The sequence below is a fragment of the Cervus elaphus genome, chromosome 6 (genome assembly GCF_910594005.1).
Source record: "Cervus elaphus chromosome 6, mCerEla1.1, whole genome shotgun sequence".
Lineage (NCBI taxonomy): Eukaryota > Metazoa > Chordata > Mammalia > Artiodactyla > Cervidae > Cervus > Cervus elaphus.
In genome coordinates this window covers 49,844,606-49,862,762 of record NC_057820.1, presented here as the reverse complement: position 1 = coordinate 49,862,762, position 18,157 = coordinate 49,844,606, and the positions used below count along the sequence as shown (strand labels likewise).

General features: G+C 40.7%; 1 protein-coding gene and 1 pseudogene across 15 annotated transcripts in view; one reads left to right on the top strand and one right to left on the bottom strand.

Moving 5' to 3' along the window:
* The window catches only part of LOC122696614 (cyclin-Y-like protein 1), a 248,887-nt gene that overhangs the window by 99,731 nt on the left and 130,999 nt on the right, over positions 1-18,157 (bottom strand). The window contains exon 1 of one of the 15 annotated variants that reach the window (XM_043906864.1): positions 1,718-1,915. The exons of 13 other annotated variants lie outside the window; for them this stretch is intronic. Coding sequence is in view for 1 of the 2 variants with exons in the window: in XM_043906866.1 (XP_043762801.1) it covers positions 1,718-1,742 (25 nt within the window). In the remaining variant the exon portion in view is untranslated. Of the gene's footprint in view, positions 1-1,717; positions 1,916-18,157 lie in introns of those variants that run through there. One more of the 15 variants, XM_043906866.1, reaches the window with a different exon arrangement.
* LOC122696616 lies at positions 16,221-17,071 on the top strand (annotated as a pseudogene).

The window sequence follows — 18,157 nt, the reverse complement described above, 5'->3', positions numbered from 1 at the left end:
AGGCTATTGAATATAGTTTTACATATATTTATGGACTTCCCTGGTGGCTCAGTCAAGAGTCTGCCTGCAGTGCAGGAGACCCCGGTTCAATCCCTGGGTCAGGAAGATCATCTGGAGAAGGAAATGGCAACCCACTCCAGTATCCTTGCCTGGACAATTCCATGGACTAGAAGCCTGGCAGGCTATGGAGTCTCAAAGAGTCAGACAGGACTGAGCAACTTCACTTTCACTTTATGTATATTGATAGGTCAAGGTGCTGTTATACTTTGAGGGAAAAAGTAGTTTGTGGAAGCCAGTAAAGATTTCCTTTACCCTTACAATCTTTTTATACTGTATTCTATATATAGATGCATGTATAAATGCCCAATCAGTAAGTCATGTCTGACTCTGTGACCCCATGGACTAGAGCTCACCTGGGCTCCTCTGTCCTTGGGATTTCCCAAGCAAAAACACTGGAGTGGGTTGCATTTCCTTCTCCAGGGGATCTCCCTGACCCAGGGACTGAACCTCTATATCCTGCACTGCAGGCAGATTCTTTACTACTAAGCCACTTGGGAAACCTATATGTATATATGCATATACACTGTACTACATAGAGACATAAAAACCAATTTACTGATATCAACTTTCTTAAGCTATTATTTCAACACAGACAGGTATGAAGAGTTGGAAGACAATGATAATAAACCCATGACTGGAAATTTGCAATCCTCCATCTGAGGATGAGAGGCAAGAGGGAGAGAATATCGATACATCTACAAAAAGAATATAGAGACTGCTTTCAATTATAGCAAGTAGTAATGGTCCTACGATACACATACATACTAAGGCAAAGCAATATATATATATAGTATTATATATAATCTGTGCCATATATATGAAATCTCACAAAGATAATAAGCTCCCCAGATTTCATCTAAATAAACACAAAATTTGAATTGTTAGGGATGGAATTCATAAAGTCTTTTTATAGTGTCAAGCTTAAAAAAAACAACTAAAAAGGGACAACTGAGTATGGTTTTTCTATTTGAAACAGCCACACTTTGTTCCATCACATTTATGACTCTTCTCATACCAATGTCACGGAAAACAAAATTCTTATTGGCATTTATTTTTGGTTTGGTCATTTAGACCTACCTCCAATATCTTTCAAGAAGAAAAAGTCATCTTCTGCTACAAAATAGGAAGACTAGCCAACAAACAATAATGAATAATCTTGAAGGGAACAAAGAAACACAGGGGAAAATATGATGTATCTATTGCTCATAACACATTATTCCAAATCTTAAGGGGCTTTAAACAACAAACCTGTATTATCTCACATGCTTGTGGGTCAGGAACCTGGAAGCAGTTTATCTGGGTGGTTCTGGCCCAGGGTGTCTCATAAGGCCGCAGTCAAGGTATCAGCCTGGGGACACTACCTCCTGGATAGGACTAGGGAGACAAGACCTACACCTAGGACAGGAAGGAAGTGGGGAGGTCGTGCAGAGACTGAAAACAAAGCCAATAATTGTAACAGTGCACTGTCATAAATGTTATGTGGACATGGTCTCTCTCAAAATAGCTTACTGGACAAATTTAAAGCCTTTTCTATGTTAACTTTTCTATGTTAACTAAACGCTTTTCCGTGGCTGTAATTTCTCCAGTTTATGGTGCAACAGAAAATCTAACATGGATTTCTCCTTCACAATTTTACCAAGAGAAGAGTCGTTCTTACCAGAGATCTTCAGGAACCGCAGCATACATTTTTCCTTTGCTTATTAAGTCAAGGACTTTCCTTATGAACGGTCCTTCTGCTCGGTGTCCTTTCAGCTGACAGAATGTGACTCAGTTAGCTTCAGAAGCAAAGGAAAGCGTCCTTCTCTGACAGACGAACGGAGAGACACCAGCTCACGCACTGGAGCACGTGCTCTTCAGGGCCGAAGGCTGTGGTGGGGGCTGCTTTATATACGCCAAAGCAAGGAGGGGGCGGGGTTCTCTCCGCACGTGCCTGCGTGCGTGCGCCTAATGGATTCCGAGGGCCGAGTGCAGCTTCTCGGCCTGCTGCCTCCATTTTGGATTGACGTGTCATGCGCGGTTCTTCCCGTGCAGCCCACCAGCCGTTTTGCTATAGGAACTTCCGTCTGATGTGCCCGGTGCGAGACCTCTGTTTACAGACTGCCTTGGCTGATGTCCGGGATCCTAGACATCAAGATGGTTTTCACCCTTCTCTGATGAGAATGACTTCTTGTATCCAAACAGCTTGTGCAAAAATAATGGCTTATGCTGAATATCTGCGTATTGTTAATTTCTTATGATGCCTCATTTACAAATTAAATTTTCTTACGGGTGTGCTTGTATAGGAAAAAATATTATATATATAGGACTTGGTATTATCCATGGTTTCAGGCATCCATTGGGGGCCTTGGCACTTATTTTCCACAGATAAGGGGACCACTGTATACCCAGAGGTGAGATTTCTTAATGCTATGGTGATTCTATCCTAAAAGTTGGTTTTGGTTTTTTTTTTTTTAATTTTACTTATTTATGGCTGCGCTGGTTCTTTGTGAGGACTTTCTCTATTTGCTGCGAGGAAGGGACTACTTTTTGTTGTGCTTCAAGGACTTCTCATTGCAGTGGCTTCTGTTGCCATGGAGCTCGGGCTCTAGGGTGCGTGGGCTCAGAAGTTGCAGCTCCCCGGTTCCACAGCAAAGGCTCAATAGTTGTGGTGCACGGACTTAGTTGCCCCGAAGCATGAGGGGTCCTCACAGACCGGGAATCTAACCGGTGTCTCCTGCATTGGCAGGTGAATTCCTCACCACTGAGCCACCAGGGAACCCCTATTTTAAAATTTTTGAGGAATCTTCATCTGTTTTCTGTGGTGACTGCACCAGTATATTCCTACCAGTGATACGAAAAGTTTCTCTTTCTTCCACAGTCTTGTCAACCCTTGTTATCTTCTGTCATTTTGATAACAGCCATTCTAAGAGGTATCTCATTGTAGTTTTGATTTGCATTTCCTTGAAGATTAGTGATATTAAAAATCTTATAATGTACATACTGGCCATTTGTGTGTCTTCTTTCGAAAAATGTTAATTCAGCTCCTATCCTCATTTTTTAAATCGATTTTTTTTTTTTCTATGAGTTGTATGAGTTCCTTGGCTATTTTGGATATTTACTCCTTATCTGATACATGCTTTGGAAATACCTTCTCCTGTTCCATAGGTTGCCTCTGCAATTTATTGATGGTCCTTTGCAAAACTTGAATTTTCTTATCATTATTTGTGTCCATTATACTGGAGTTAAAGTGCTAAGCCTGGATGAATCTACCTGCTATCTTCTCTTTAAGTTTAATACTTTAAGAAATTCATAACTTTGGGGGAAATTTTTTTTTAAGCTATGGTGCTTAAATTCCCAACTCTTTAGTTGTCCTTATAGGCTGATATCATTTATCATTTATCATTTGTCTAGTCGCTGAGTCATGTCCCACTCTTTTGTGACCCCAGGCTCCTCTTTTGACAAAATTTGCCAAGGAAGAATACTGGAGTGGGTTGCCATTTCCTTCTCCAGGTATTGAAACTGCATCTCCTGCATTGGCAGGTGGATTCTTTACCACTGAGCCACCACAGAAGCCTGACTTTCTCATTACTGAGACTTGTTATAGCACTATCACTTCTTTATATTCTCCTATTTTTAAAATATATATATATATATTCATATTCAAAAAAACTAAATTAGCCTTATAGAAGAATAATCGGATAAGAAGCTTCACCACAAACGTAAAACCCATCCTTTCTCATGTCCATGTTCTCCCTCTGCTTTCCTAATTCAATGAAGATAGTACTCTTTTTTTCTATCAGTGTCCAACTTTAGAAAATCTGTTTGACACTCTACATATCACCTTCTCAAACGTGTTATCTGCTCCTCATCCTGCCTTGTCCATCACTCCTCACAGTAGGTGATATGTACCTACCTTTACCCACTAACACAGATGCTTCTCTCATTTGAAATTGCAATACTTCACTTTCTTTCTTCAAGACATTTAATAATGTCTGTAATAATTACATGTATTTGTTGGAACTTCTGTAATGCTGACAGTGTTCTAGTTCTTGCCCTAAGAGTTTACACAGTTTTTATCTTATTAAGCTCTATATTTACTATGTTTGAGTAGTTCTTTTTCACATGTTTCTATTAGACTTCAGAAAATCTTAATTTGATATATAGATTTCTATCATACTTAAATTCTAATTGCATTTGTTATGAAGAACTCATGTCTGTATTGCACAATTGCCCAATATGAACATTTCATTATTAGTTAAGTTTTGGAGTAAAAATTCAGCAAAAAATTTTCTTTGCCAAAAAAAAAAAAAAAAAAAGGAAAATGAATCCAAGATGGAAGCCAGTCTTTTTATAATCTAGTTTTGGAAGGAACTGCCTCACTTCTGCCAGATTCTGTGTATTAGAAGTGAGTCAGCAAGTCTGACCCACACTCAAGGAAAAGGGGTTACTCAAAGGCACAAACACCAAGAGAACCATCTCAGAGTCTGCCTACCACAGTGCATTTCTTCTGTGCTGACATCTCCATTCTATAGACTGTCTCTTAGAGGTTGTCATTTCTGCAAAGCATGCCCTGGGAACACTAGGAGGAAAAATAAAACAAGGACAAAGTATCTAAACCATGTTTTGGCTCTTGGTTTCTCCTCCTGTTGAATCTTTTCCCTAACCCACTTACAGAAAAAGATTCTGTTCACATGATTTGTTCACCCAGAGATTGGCTGAAGTATTGGATGAAGATTGGGTGAAGTAGAAATATTGGTCATTCCCCTTGTATGACTTGTGAGGAGACAGGGAGACACCCCCCACCCCTTCTTAGAAGAAGCTACTTGATCCTTGGGGTGTAAATGTACATTCTCAAAGGGGGCAATATCACTCCCAAGGCAGGAAAAACTGCCCTGAGGGGGCAAGAAGTTGTTAGTCTTTTGATTTGTAAAGCACAGATGTACATAGAGTACATAAATAGATACACAGTATATTTGTGGTATTAAAGTTTTATGGTGGAATGATTAGGGAGAAAATGCCTTCAAAAGCTGCTTTAGGAGAATGATAATGAGAAAAGATTGAGAAAAACCTGATGCAGTGCAGGCTAGTGAAAAGAGTTCTAAGACAAAGGTTTCAGGGAGGGAGGGTCTGGGATGCAGATTTAGCTGGGGGTGGAGAAAAGGAGATGAAATTTGGAATGTGGCAGACTGTAAATGAATTTTCCCATGTACATATTAGGCTTTGGTTTTACTCCTTGATCTGATTTTAACTAATTGCTAACTTCCAGGGATTCCTCACAGTTTATGATCCAGTGAGAGTTCTTTTCCGGTTTTGGAGCAAGGCTTTGTACAAATTCATTCTAAACATGTTTTCTAACATTTCTGGGAGACTTGGGTTTGGTGGGAAAGGTAGTGACAAGTGTTCAGTTTACCATCTAGACACGGAAACTCTTCATTATAGAGTGAGAAAAGATTGGCTCCACTTTCCCTTTTTTCCCTCCTTCCCCCCATTCCATCTATTGGATGGAGATAAAGTCTGTGAGTTGAAGTAAGGCAGGAAATGGACTAGAAAATAGGCAGGAGGGTGTGGAGTTGAGGAACTGAGTGCAATACAAGAAAACTGGTCTGATCAGTCACCATATGAGGATCTGGTGCTGATGATGCTCCTAATGTATCCAAATTTCTGTTTTCTCATTTGTAAAATGAAGGGTTTGTATAAAATAATACTTACGGTTGACTTCAGCTTCAACATATGTCCCCATGAGATACCATCTCCATTTTCACAGTAATTCCTGAAAGCACAGCTGTTTGAGTTGTGCATCTTTGGGTTATGGTTGTGATTCTCCTGCTGCCATTTGAATACTCAGGGAGATCAATCAAGGCCAAGCTGTTAACCTATAATTGTCACCTTCACGTGAACTCTATCACTGCAGTAAAGGCAAAGAAAGAGCCCAATTCTGTGGAGTCTTATTGGATTCGATATAGGAGCCAGGTTTCAAGTCCTGTGGGCCCTCCAGGACTTGAAAGATACTCACAACCTATCTAGGCAAAATCACAATTTTACTTATTACAATGAGCCACATGAAATCCCCATTTTTGTAGGTCAAAAATGGGTGAATATTGCAAATGTATATAGTTCAACTTAGAGTTAAACCAGCAGATCACTCCCTTTTAATGAAAAGCAAGCTTTTTTTTATTAACTAAACTTATATCTATCTTATGATACATTAAATAATTGTCACTGATTTCTATCCCCATCTTCCTTTGTTTTGCCATTTTTCCTATGTCTTTTTGTCATCAGTTAAATCCAGTTATCACCTGAATTTGAAGGTGAAAACAAAAAGATAAGTGTCTACTTATACTGAGCTTGCTTGAAAAGCAAAAAATATAAAGTTATTTTTCTGGTTCTAAGGAGAAGTTGTCCCCTAATAGATGTGGCCAACCAGCGGGTGGAGAGGGAGGTGGGAGGGGGGATTGGGATGGGGAATACGTGTAAATCTATGGCTGATTCATATCAATGTATGACAAAACCCACTGAAATGTTGTGAAGTAATTAGCCTCCAACTAATAAAAAATTAAAAAAAAAAAGAATGTAAAGACTATGCAGAAAGAAGAAAACTCAAAAAATCTATCATTAAAATTCTCAGAGATATGGAAAAAATATTGCATCTAACCAATAAGAACAGGATGCTATAAAAAGAACCAAAACACACACACACACACTTAAAACTTAACAGCATGGTAACAGGAATAAAGGAAGAGTTGGAGAATGAATTTGAAGAAATCTCCCAGAAAGTAGAGCAAAAAGACAAAGAAATGTAAAATTAAAGAAAAGATAAGAAATAGAGGGCCAGTCCAGGAGGCACAGCATCTGAATAACAGGAATCCCAGAAAGAAAGAACAGAAAAAAAAAAAAAAAAAAAGAATGGAGAGAAAATAATTAACAAAATTATTCAAGGAAACTTCTCAGAACTGAAGGAAACCAGTATCTGGGTTTAAAGGACCCACCGAGCACTCAGATAGATGGAAGAAAACTGGTTATGCCTGGGCATATCGAGGTGAAATTTCAAAACACTGGGGAAATGAGTAGTTCTTACGGGGCATCACTGGGGACTCAGTGGTAAAGAACCTGCCTGCCAGATTCTGGGTTCGATCCCTGGTCCCGGAAGATTCCACATGCCGCAGCGCAACTAAGCCAGTGTGCCACAGCTCTTAGGCCTGTGCTCTAGAGCCCGAGAAACACAACTACCGTGTCCACGAACTGCAGCTACTGACGCCCACAAGCCCCAGAGCCCGTGCTCCACAAGAGAAGCCACTACAGTGAGAAACTCACACACAGAAAGGAGAGAAAGGGCTGCATAGCCATGAAGATCCGGCACAGCCTAAGGGGAGGAATATTATTTTAAACAGTAGTTCTTACAAATAGCCTAAGAAAAACCGCGAGAACACATCAAAACAATTAAGAAACCAAATGGCTTGTAACTTCTCAACAGCAACGCTGGAAGTGAGAATATAGTGGAGCAACACTTTCATGTCACTGACAAACATTACTTCCAATCAAGAATCCTCAGTCCCTCAATCTAAGAGTGAGGATAGAATAATGATATCTCAAAAAAGTCATCTCCCATGCGGCTTTATCTCAAAAAATACTGGAGGCTGTGTTCCACCAAAACAAGAAAGTAATCTAAAATGAGGAAAATGTGAGGTTCAGGAAGCAGGAGGTCCAGCGCAGAGAAGCAGCAAGTGGAATCATGAAAACAGTGAAGAATGATCCTAGAATCAGGAGTGTGAGACAGAGAGGACTAATCCAATTTCATCAATGTGACTAATGAGATACACAGGCTGAGTGCTATCACCACCAACCCCATTCCCTCCCTTGCCTTTTTTTAACCACCTTTTCAACCTGAATATAAAATGCTCAGGTGAGCCTGACCCAGACTCTGTGCTTTGGCTCATTCTAACCACATGTGAATGAAGCTCCTACTCAATTCCCCACCTATGCCCAATCCCACCTTGAAGCCTTTACCCACTGAAGACTTTCTTCTCACCCTGATTGCTACTTCCCTCTATGCTGGAGAGCTGTGGTGGCCAGAACCACAGAATTCAGAAACAGAAGAACAGAGATGTTCTTGTTAGCGTTTTTCTGCCAGGCATCTGACTCACACAACAGCCCTGCCAGGTTTTCTGATTATGGTAAACCTTTTGTTTCCCAGAACTCACTCATGACCTTGAGCACTAACTTCCCCAGAAGAAGCTCTGTAACCCTCCAGGAAAAATGAAGCCCAGCTATGATCCAGAGACTCAGTTTGGTCTCTCTAGTTATGGAGGCCACAGTGGCAACACTGCCCTTCCCTTACACACCCAGATGCAGAAAAGTAACTCAGCTTTTCAAACCAAACGTCTCCTGGGGGAGAGGGAAAAGGGAGACACGGGGAACGACTCCACTGGGAGCTTCTGGACACTGATAATGTTGTTTGCTTAACCTGGAAGTTGATTACTTAAGTGTTCATTTTACTATTACTCTTTAAAACATAATACACATTATATACATTCTTCCCCATATAGTATATGTCCCACAAGTTAAAAAAAAAAAAAAAACTAAGACATTAAGAAAAACTGGTTAATAAACCCCATTTTAACAAAGTTAGTGCTTTACTAAAATGACTAAAAAGTTACAACGACTGAAAACTATAGCACTTTCACAGTAAAGGCACAATGCTGCCCGTGGCAGAGAATTACTGAGTGACAACCTATGAAAAAACAAACTGTAAGAGAGCAGGCAGCCTCGACACGGCATCTACACAAGCTGAGGCCGTGTGTGACTATTACCTGTTGACTGAATCAAGGCTATGATAAATCTGAAAAGACGTCCATCTTGAACAACTTACCGCTGCACTGGCACAATTTCAGCAATTCAGAAAACCAGGTTTTCCAAAACAAATTGTAGAGGCATCATCATAACCAGGAACTGTAGAAATTGAACACTTGACTAAAATTTACTTGTTTTATGGTGTGACATGCAACATCAGACTTTAAAAAACAAAATATAAAACCCCTACATTTTAACTAAACTTTGGATTTCCACCTATTCTTAATTAACCAATAAGAGCTGGCTCAGATCAATGGTATCCATTCCCATTGATCTTTACCTGCCCTTACGGCCACAAAAAGCCTGATCTGCCCTGTAAGCAGGATAGGAAATGCCTTTCAGAGGATCCCAAAAGAGACCTGGGCTGGAGATAAACACGTGGAAGCCACTTAGCATACAAACAAGCCGTAGCTGAAGTCCTGGCTGTGATCAGATTATCCATGGAGAGTGTGAGGGAAACAAAAGATAACGCTCACAGGAGAAATTCCAATATTTATAGGCAGATAGATAAACAGGTGAAAGGCTGAGGCACTGTGTCAGTGATCCTGGGAGGAAAGGTGAGAGGAGGGCTCTAGACGCCCACAGAGGAAACGGGTTCAAGAACGGGAAAGTGCTGGCTGTTAAGAGCAGCAGGTAATTAGCATCAGCAATCAGGAGGGAAGGCAGTCTTTCTACTACGTGCTACGCAGCAGGTTAATCTCACTCAATTCTCCCAACAATGCGATGAAATGGCTACCGCTGTCACCCCATTTTACAGACTCGAGACTCAGAGAGGTTAAGTATGAGCTCAAATTGAGAAAGCTGGTAAATAAATCCACCTACACTTGCAGCTCTTGCAAGATCTAAAAAGAGACATAAACTCAAACTATGAGCACATACTCATATATAGTCTGTAGAGTATAAACCATTCTTCATAAAACCTGACATCTTCCAAGGTAGGCCATGAGTTTTTTTCACCCCTAAAGCTCACACAGACAAGAAACGAGGCCTTAATTTCTTACATAACAGTCCGAAGCAAGTTTCAAGAATAATGGCTTAAAACTTCAAATTAACATGTAGGCCAATTTAGCCTTGGGGTTTTAAATGACCAACTTTCAGAGAGCTGGTTTCTTTAAATCAATTATGATCAATATAAACCAGATGGCTGGACTGTCAAACTGTATAGAGCTGTCTGCGTGATAAGGTCACTGCATCTGTCGCTGGGAGACTTTGGGGAAAGGGTCACACGCAGAACTCCCTAACCTCACAGCCCGTGTAGCTGAGAAGAGTCCACCAGGGATTAAAACGTGCAGGGAGGGGACTAGATGGGGTTACAGCGTTTGACAGCGTTCGCCTGTCAGATTATTGCTGGCGTTTTTATTTGGGGAGTACAGAAAGGAAACAAAATCAAAAGCTCTCCACAGCCTAAATAGCATCTAAGGGGTTTATCAAGGTATGTGATTTTATTCCTTCAACTTTAAACCACTTTTTACTCCATCTTATACAAACAATACAATCTTAACAGGCGCCATACTGTGTCTGATATCAGGAAGGATATTACCACAATTAAATGTTATTTCTGTGAGGATACGTGTGTTACAGGTTGAGACAAGATCATATATAGTATTATATTGCAATTTGCAAAATCATCTCACTCCTGCTGCTTCAGAAACTCACTCTGGAATAGCAATGACTGGAAAGCTACAGCAGTCTCATAATACCGGTGCGATGATGTCTGCGGCAGAGAGCTACGAAAAGAGTGATAAACATCATCTATCAAAAAATAAAAAATAAAATGTAAAAAAGAGTAGGTAGCTTGACATTCCCCACAGATACTATATTTATTCACACAGATCTGCAGCTCCAGTCCCCCTATGTACATTTCTATTTCACAATTTCCGCCCGAGGGATGCCTGTCTTCAGGGCAAAACAATCTAAAAAATAAGAGAGTAACCACTGGGCTCACGTGGAGTTAACATGCTTATAGGAACATTTTTCAGGATCTCTCTTTTAAGTCATAGACTAAAATAAAGCCTTGGGAATAGGTACTGTCTTGTCTGTCAATAAACATTCTTAATCTAGAGTGATTTCAACTCTCGTGTATTTGTTGCAGACTTTTTCACTGGGAAAAATGGCATGACCAGCAACAGTAATTATTTAATTACTCTACGCCAGAAACATAAAGGGACAGAAATGCGAACATGGAGACACACTGTATGGCTGCTTCACAACCACAATTAAGTCAGGTGACCTCAGAAGAGGAGTCTGGTCACGCACTACTGACCTAACTGCGGGAGGTAAAAAAGATTTTATCTTCCAGCCTGTAGAAGAAATTAGCCAGATTTAGCTTGAATTTGTATGCCTTCACTACAGTAAATAAACTAACCAACAGTCCATTCTTTACGCCTTCAGAATGTACCAATGAAGCCGAACTGAAAGGCTAAACATTTAGAGCACAGGCATTCTTCCATAAAACAGAGAAATCCAACATGTAAAAATTCATTGATCTGAAACTTATTGAGCATAAACCAGTGCATTATACCTGACCTGAATCCTCACCATTTTAAATTTTCACCCTCACTAAGCAACTTGTTCCAAACAACTCACCTGTTAATACAAAGCAGTATTATTTTCTCTATGCATTATAATTAGGAAGCAAAACAAGATAAGGTAGGTAAGACAACTTTTCCTCTTATATTTATAATGCTGAAGACATGTTAAAAATAGGGCTTGATACCCTGACAAGTTACAGGAACTTTAAAAAAGTGTATATGTATATGTCTCTATGCTTGCAAAAAGAACAGTTTAATTCAGAATCCCATAAACAGACTGTAGGAATTACAAACACAGCTGCAACCAAGATAATAGAAATGACCACAGCTAAAGTGTATAGCACATGACTCCATACTAGGCGTTACCCTTCAAGTTTCAGATATGCTGACTTGGTTACTCCTGCAGCAACCCTATGAGACAATTACTGAATCACCCCCACTTTAGGGATGAAGAAGCAGGGCTGACAGGGAGGTTACAGCCACACAGCTCCTTACTCTGTGCCAGGGCAGGGATTGAAGACCAAGCCATGTGCCTCCAGAGTTCAAGCTCTTAACCACTTTGTTATACTGTCTCTATGCCTTGGAAAATGTTTATCAATAACTTTACAGTTAAGATCTTATTTGATCTTCACAGTAACAGTCCCCTGTGAAAATATGATCTATATGTCCTAACTGTGTAGAAAACTTTCCTGGAATAGAAGAATAGAAATTTTGAGCTTACTACATCTACACTAGAATAAGCTGTTAACTCGAGAGACAGTGGCCTCTCCTTCCCTGGGCTTCGGTACTCGAAGAGCAGCCAGGCAATGAGAGCAGAGCCTGCAAATTCACCGATGTGGGGGGACACAGCCCACTGCGGAGACCAAGGTGCGGCGGGTGGGGAGAAGGCAGAGAGCTAAGGCCGCGGAGGGGCGCAGAACCCGGACGACCGGGGAGTCAGCGGAGGTCCCTGTGGGAAGCATGACACCGTCGCTACCCTTTTTAAGGGAATAGTTAAGTCAGTGCTGTAGAAAGCCTCAATAAACCAAGGGAGAGCATGTAGAACTGTTACATATTCCAGCTGTTGGCCTGAACTAAGGGCACAGAGAAGATGGTTCTGAGGAAAACATAATGTTGTGATCAACAGGCTGCAGAGAGAAAGGCGTCAGGCACTGAGATTTCTTTAAAGCTCCAGGCTTGAGAGGCAGACGGTGGTATCCCCTTTAACCAAGTCCGGGAGTGACTCTGAGTAGTAGCACTTTAGAGAGACGAAGAGAAGCCTTTTCTTGATGCCTTTATTACAGATTTTAAATCTGGGGAAGTCCTTTTTCCCATCCAAAGAGTTCATAAATAGAGATAGCAGAGCAAGTTCTTTATTTTAAAACAGCCTTTCTGAACAGGTAAAAGATGGCATTTGCAGGCCTCAGTCCAACTTCTAACAGGCAGGGCACGGTACCAAGGCTAGGAAGCCTGCCTCCTCGTCCAGAACTGATGGGTTAATTCCTACACTTAATAAGGAAGAATAAAATTTATGCAGTTCAACAAGAAAAAAAAAAAAACTATCCCCTAAAGACACTCCTGGACCAGTCCCCAAGCTCTGCACCTGAGGGGACACTGAGCTTTACTGGCCCACCGGCCCAAGGTATTGTCTCCATATGTACCACTATTATTCTCTACCTCTTTCTGCACAAATGTGTTCAAGTGACATTAGGTCTCAAGTTTTCACAAGACAGAAGGACATTGCTAAACAGTACCGTTTAACAAACAATGGTTGGAACTCAAGCAAGAGGTTGGGTTGCAGACGGATAAAGACACACATGAAACCGAGGCCCAAGAAGCGGGCACCCTGTGAGAGGGGAGATCCCCACATCACCGCCTGTGCATGATCGTGAAGAGAAGAGAAAGCCACTCAGTCGTGTCTGACTCTTTGTGACCCCAGGGACTATACAGTCCCTGGAATTCTCCAGGCCAGAGTATTGGAGTGGGTAGCCTTTTCCCTTCTCCAGGGGATCTTCCCAATCCAGGGATTGAACCCAGGTCTCCCGCACTGCAGCCAGATCCTTTACCAGCTGAGTCATAAGGGAAGCCCAAGAAAACTGCAGTGGGTAGCCGATCCCTTTTGCAGCATATCTTTCTGACCCAGGAATCGAACTGGGGTCTCCTGCATTGCAGGCGGATTCTTAACCAACTGAGCTATGAGGAAAGCCCATAATAAGTGCATGACAAATACTTCCCAAATAAAGTATATGGATTGATCTCTGAATTATGCAGCAAAATAGTGAATGAGGTAGTCCAAACAGGTGAACTTTACATACATTTGCTCTTATCTTTTTAAATATTAGGTTAAATTCTTAATAGTTTTGGTGGTTTTCCCAATACATTTTGTCTTCTTTAACAAAGTATATAAAACATAACCCTTTTTCATAAACTTATAATTTCCAACACTAATTTTCTCACTACAGCATAATGTTATGATCTCCTTAGAAGTTACTATTGGCTCAGAGATATTTAGCACACCCCTAAATATCCCCAGTGTTCTTGCCTGGAAAACCCCATGGATGGAGGAGCCTGGTGGGCTGCGGTCCATACGGTCGCTAAGAGTCGGACATGACTGAGTGACTTCACTTTCACTTTTCACTTTCATGTATTGGAGAAGGAAATGGCAACCCACTCCAGTATTCTTGCCTGGAGAATCCCAGGGACGGGGGAGCCTTCCAGGCTTGGAGGGCTACAGTCCATGGGGTCGCAAAGAGTCAGACATAACTTTTTTTTTTTTCTCACTGTTCTTCATAGCAGCTGTACCAATTTATATTCCCACCAATAGGGCAGGAAGGTTCCCTTTCCTCCACACCATCTCCAGCACTTATGGTTTGTAGACTTTTTGATGATAGCCATTCTGACCAGTGTGAGGTGATACAAAGAAAATCTTTTCCAAGGTTATACCTGTTCTCTGGAGACAGCTCACAATTCAAAGACAGATCAATATGTGTATGTATATGTGAAGGGGAGGGTAGTGAGAGGTGTATAAAGTCATGGTTCCCTGAGATCAGGTGACCTGAGGAGCCATTCTAGTTGGGAGTTACTGAAACCTTCCTTGTCACTACAGTGCATTCCAGCATCTCCTTGGGCCCAGTTCAACTTCCTGTAATCTCCCACGGGGTTTACTCTCAAGAGCCCTGCATGCAAATCTCTAAGCCAATTTCCCAGGGAAGCCAACCTAAGAGGGTGAAGACTATTCCTTCCTAATGTCTCTCTCATTGATTTTATTTTTAACTTTTTATTATGGAAACATCAAATATATACAAAAGTCAAGAAAAGAACACAACTCATCAAATTTATAAACATCTTGCCATTCTGGTTTCATCTAATCTTTGTTAAAACTATATTCTTTTAAAGTAAATAATTTCACCCATAAATACTTCACTATGTATTTAACATATAAAGGTTTGTTTTTTTTTTTTGAGGCAATAATCATGCCATTATTATAAGATATAAATTAATTGTAATTCCTTAAAGCCACCTAAAACCCAATATGTATCCAATATTCCTTAGTTGTTTCCATTTTTTTAGAGTACACATTGATTTGCAATTTTTTTTATCAAGAGGCTCTTTAGTTCCTCTTCACTTTCTGCCATTAGAGTGGGATATCATCTGCATATCTGAAGTGGCTATTTCTCCAAGCAATCTTGATTCCAGCTTGTGACTCATCCAGCCCAGCATGATGTACTCTGCATATAAATTAAATAAGCACGGTGACAATATACAGCCTTGTTGTACTCTTTTTCCAATTTTGAACCAGACAGTTGTTTCGTGTTTGGTTTTAACTGCTGTTTCTTGACCCACATACAGGTTCCTCAGGAGACAGGTAAGGTGGTCTAGTACTACCAGGTCTTCAAGAACTTTCCACAGTTTGTTGTGACTCACACAGTCAAAAGCTTTAGCTTAGTCAACGAAGCAGCAGAATTTTTTCTGGAACTTCCTTGCTTTTTCTATCACCCAACAAATGTTGGCAATTTGATCTCTGTTCCTCTGTCTTTTCTAAATCCAGTTTACACATCTCAAAGTTCTCTGTTCACATACTGCTGAAGGTTAGCTTGAAGGATTTTTGGCATAACTTTGTGCGCATGTGAAATGAGCACAACTGTATGAAGTTTGAACATTCTTTGGCATTGACCTTCTTTGGGACTGGAATGAAAACTGAACCTTTTCCAGTCCTGTGACCACTACTGAGTTTTCCAAATGTGCTGGCATATTCAGTGCAGCACTTTAACAGCATCATCTTTTAGTATTTGAAATAGCATTTACATACAAGTGTACACAGTATGTTCAGCAAGACAGGTCATATCTTATATGAGGCTATAAAGCAAATCTCACTGCGTTTAAAAGGATTGAAATCATACTAAAATTTCTAATAACAACACAATTAAATTATAAAGTAGTAACGACAAGAAATCTAGGAAAATTCGAAGTACTTGAAAATTAAACAACACCCTTCCCAATAATCCCTGGTTAAAGGAGCCTTTAGAAAACGTGTCTAACTTAACAATAATGCAAACACAAAGTACAGTTGATGGAATGGACCTGAAACAGTGCTTCGAGGATAACTTACAGCTTTAAATACTTGTATCAGAAACAAAAAGAGGTCAAAATCAATGACTGGGAGAGGGTGTTAGCTACATACACACTGCTGGCTGGGCGTGAGGCCTTGTGCACTTACACTGGAGAAAGAAGGTCCACCCAAAAGTGAAAACTGGGGAAGACTTATGAACTGCTTGAAAGTGGGATGCTGAACATTCCCAAACCTTGTCAGCAAAAGTGGAAAGCCTTAACGGCTCAAGGTGCTCAAGCACACCTGACTGATCACTGGCTGGACTGCTAAGCTATTGGAAGCCAGGCTCAAAAATATTTTAGAAGACGGCGGGGCGGGGGGGAAGCACATAACTTTCTACTTCAAGAAACTGGTAAGGGGTAACAAGATGGCGACTGAGACGGTGGAGCTTCATAAGCTGAAGCTTGCTGAACTAAAGCAGGAGTGTCTTGCTCGTGGTTTGGCGACCAAGGGAATAAAACAAGATCTCATCAACAGGCTCCAGGCATATCTTGAAGAGCATGCTGAAGAGGAGGCAAATGAAGAAGAGGTACTGGGAGATGAAACAGAGGAAGAAGAACCAAAGACCTTAGAACTGCCTGTCAAAGAGGAAGAACCTCCTGAAAAAACGGTTGATGTGGCAGCAGAGAAAAAAGTGGTAAAAATTACATCTGAAATACCACAGACTGAGAGGATGCAGAGGAGAGCTGAATGATTCAATGTACCTGTGAGTTTGGAGAGTAAGAAAGCTGCCCGGGCAACTAGATTTGGGATTTCTCCAGTTCCATCAAAAGGTCTGTCGTGTGACACCAGGCCTATGGTTAACCTGGATAAGCTAAAAGAAAGAGCTCAAAGGTTTGGTTTGAGTGTCTCTTCAATCTCCAGAAAGTCAGAGGATGACGAAAAGCTGAAAAAGAGGAAGGAACAATTTGGGATTGTCACAAGTTCAGCTGGAACAGGAACCACAGAGGATACAGAGGCAAAGCAGAGGCAAAGAGCAGAGCGCTGTGGAATTGCTTGATGAAAAGCTTTTAATGCTTTCTGTTCTCCGGTGTTTTCCACCTCTTTGACTCTTCCTGGTCACCTACATACCTAAATGCACAGTTATGTGCCTAGGTCCTGCCTTGCAATGAGGGTGCATGTACCCCAGGTACATCTGTGAACTCCAGCAGCAGTTTGACTTATTGCAGTTCCAACTTTAAGGTTTTTGTTGTTGTGTTGTTGTTTTTTAATTATTATTTTGCTTGTTAATAAAAAAAAGAATAGAAAAAAGAAAAAAAAAAAGAAACTGGTAAAGAAGAGCAAAGTAAATCCAAAGCAACTTAAAAAAGAAAGAAAACAGCAAAGCAGAATCCAAAAAAATAGACATCAGCAAACAAGACAGAAAAATGAAGTCAGCCAAAAGCTGGTTCTTTGAAAAAAGCAACAAAGTCAGGAACCTAGAGTGACTGAGGAAAAACGAGAACACAAATCAATCCCACAAATGAGTACCTCTTCAGATTCGGTAAGCTTTAAAAGGCTAACAAAAAGCACAGGTGAAGTTTAAAGTTATAAGCAAGACTCTTTGGAAATCCAGTACTGAATAATCACCTCAAAAACCACATCACAACTCTGATGTTTATCTGTTCAGCACAATCACAAGCTGGGCTTTTAAAAGGATGATTTAACATAAACACACCCATACTAGGGACTGAAGTGAAGCTGTAAAGCCAGGTATCTACCCATCCCCGTAAACTCATCATGAACAAGCTCCTAAGGCAGCATATCAGGAATTTCTGTAACTCCCTGAATGGGGGCTAGCTTTACAGAATAACCACTAGGTTTTTTTTACCTCTTCTACAGTGCCTTCATCAATTTTTGCTTTTTAAAATTTCTCTGTAGTATTCATGGTGTGTTCCAAACTGTGACTTTCAAAACAAATGAAAAGCTAATTTTCCTTAAGCTATTTCTATAAGAATTACAGGCAGAGAGATAATGCCTTATAATGTATTTAAGGGGTTTCCCTGGTAGCTCACACTGTAAAGAATCTGCCTGCACTGCAGGAGACCTGGGTTCGATCCCTGGGTCAGGAAGATCCCCTTGGAGAAGGGAATGGCTACTCACTCCAGTATTCTTGCCTGGAGAATTCCATGGACAGAGGAGCCTAAGGACACATAAGACAATGTCTAAATAT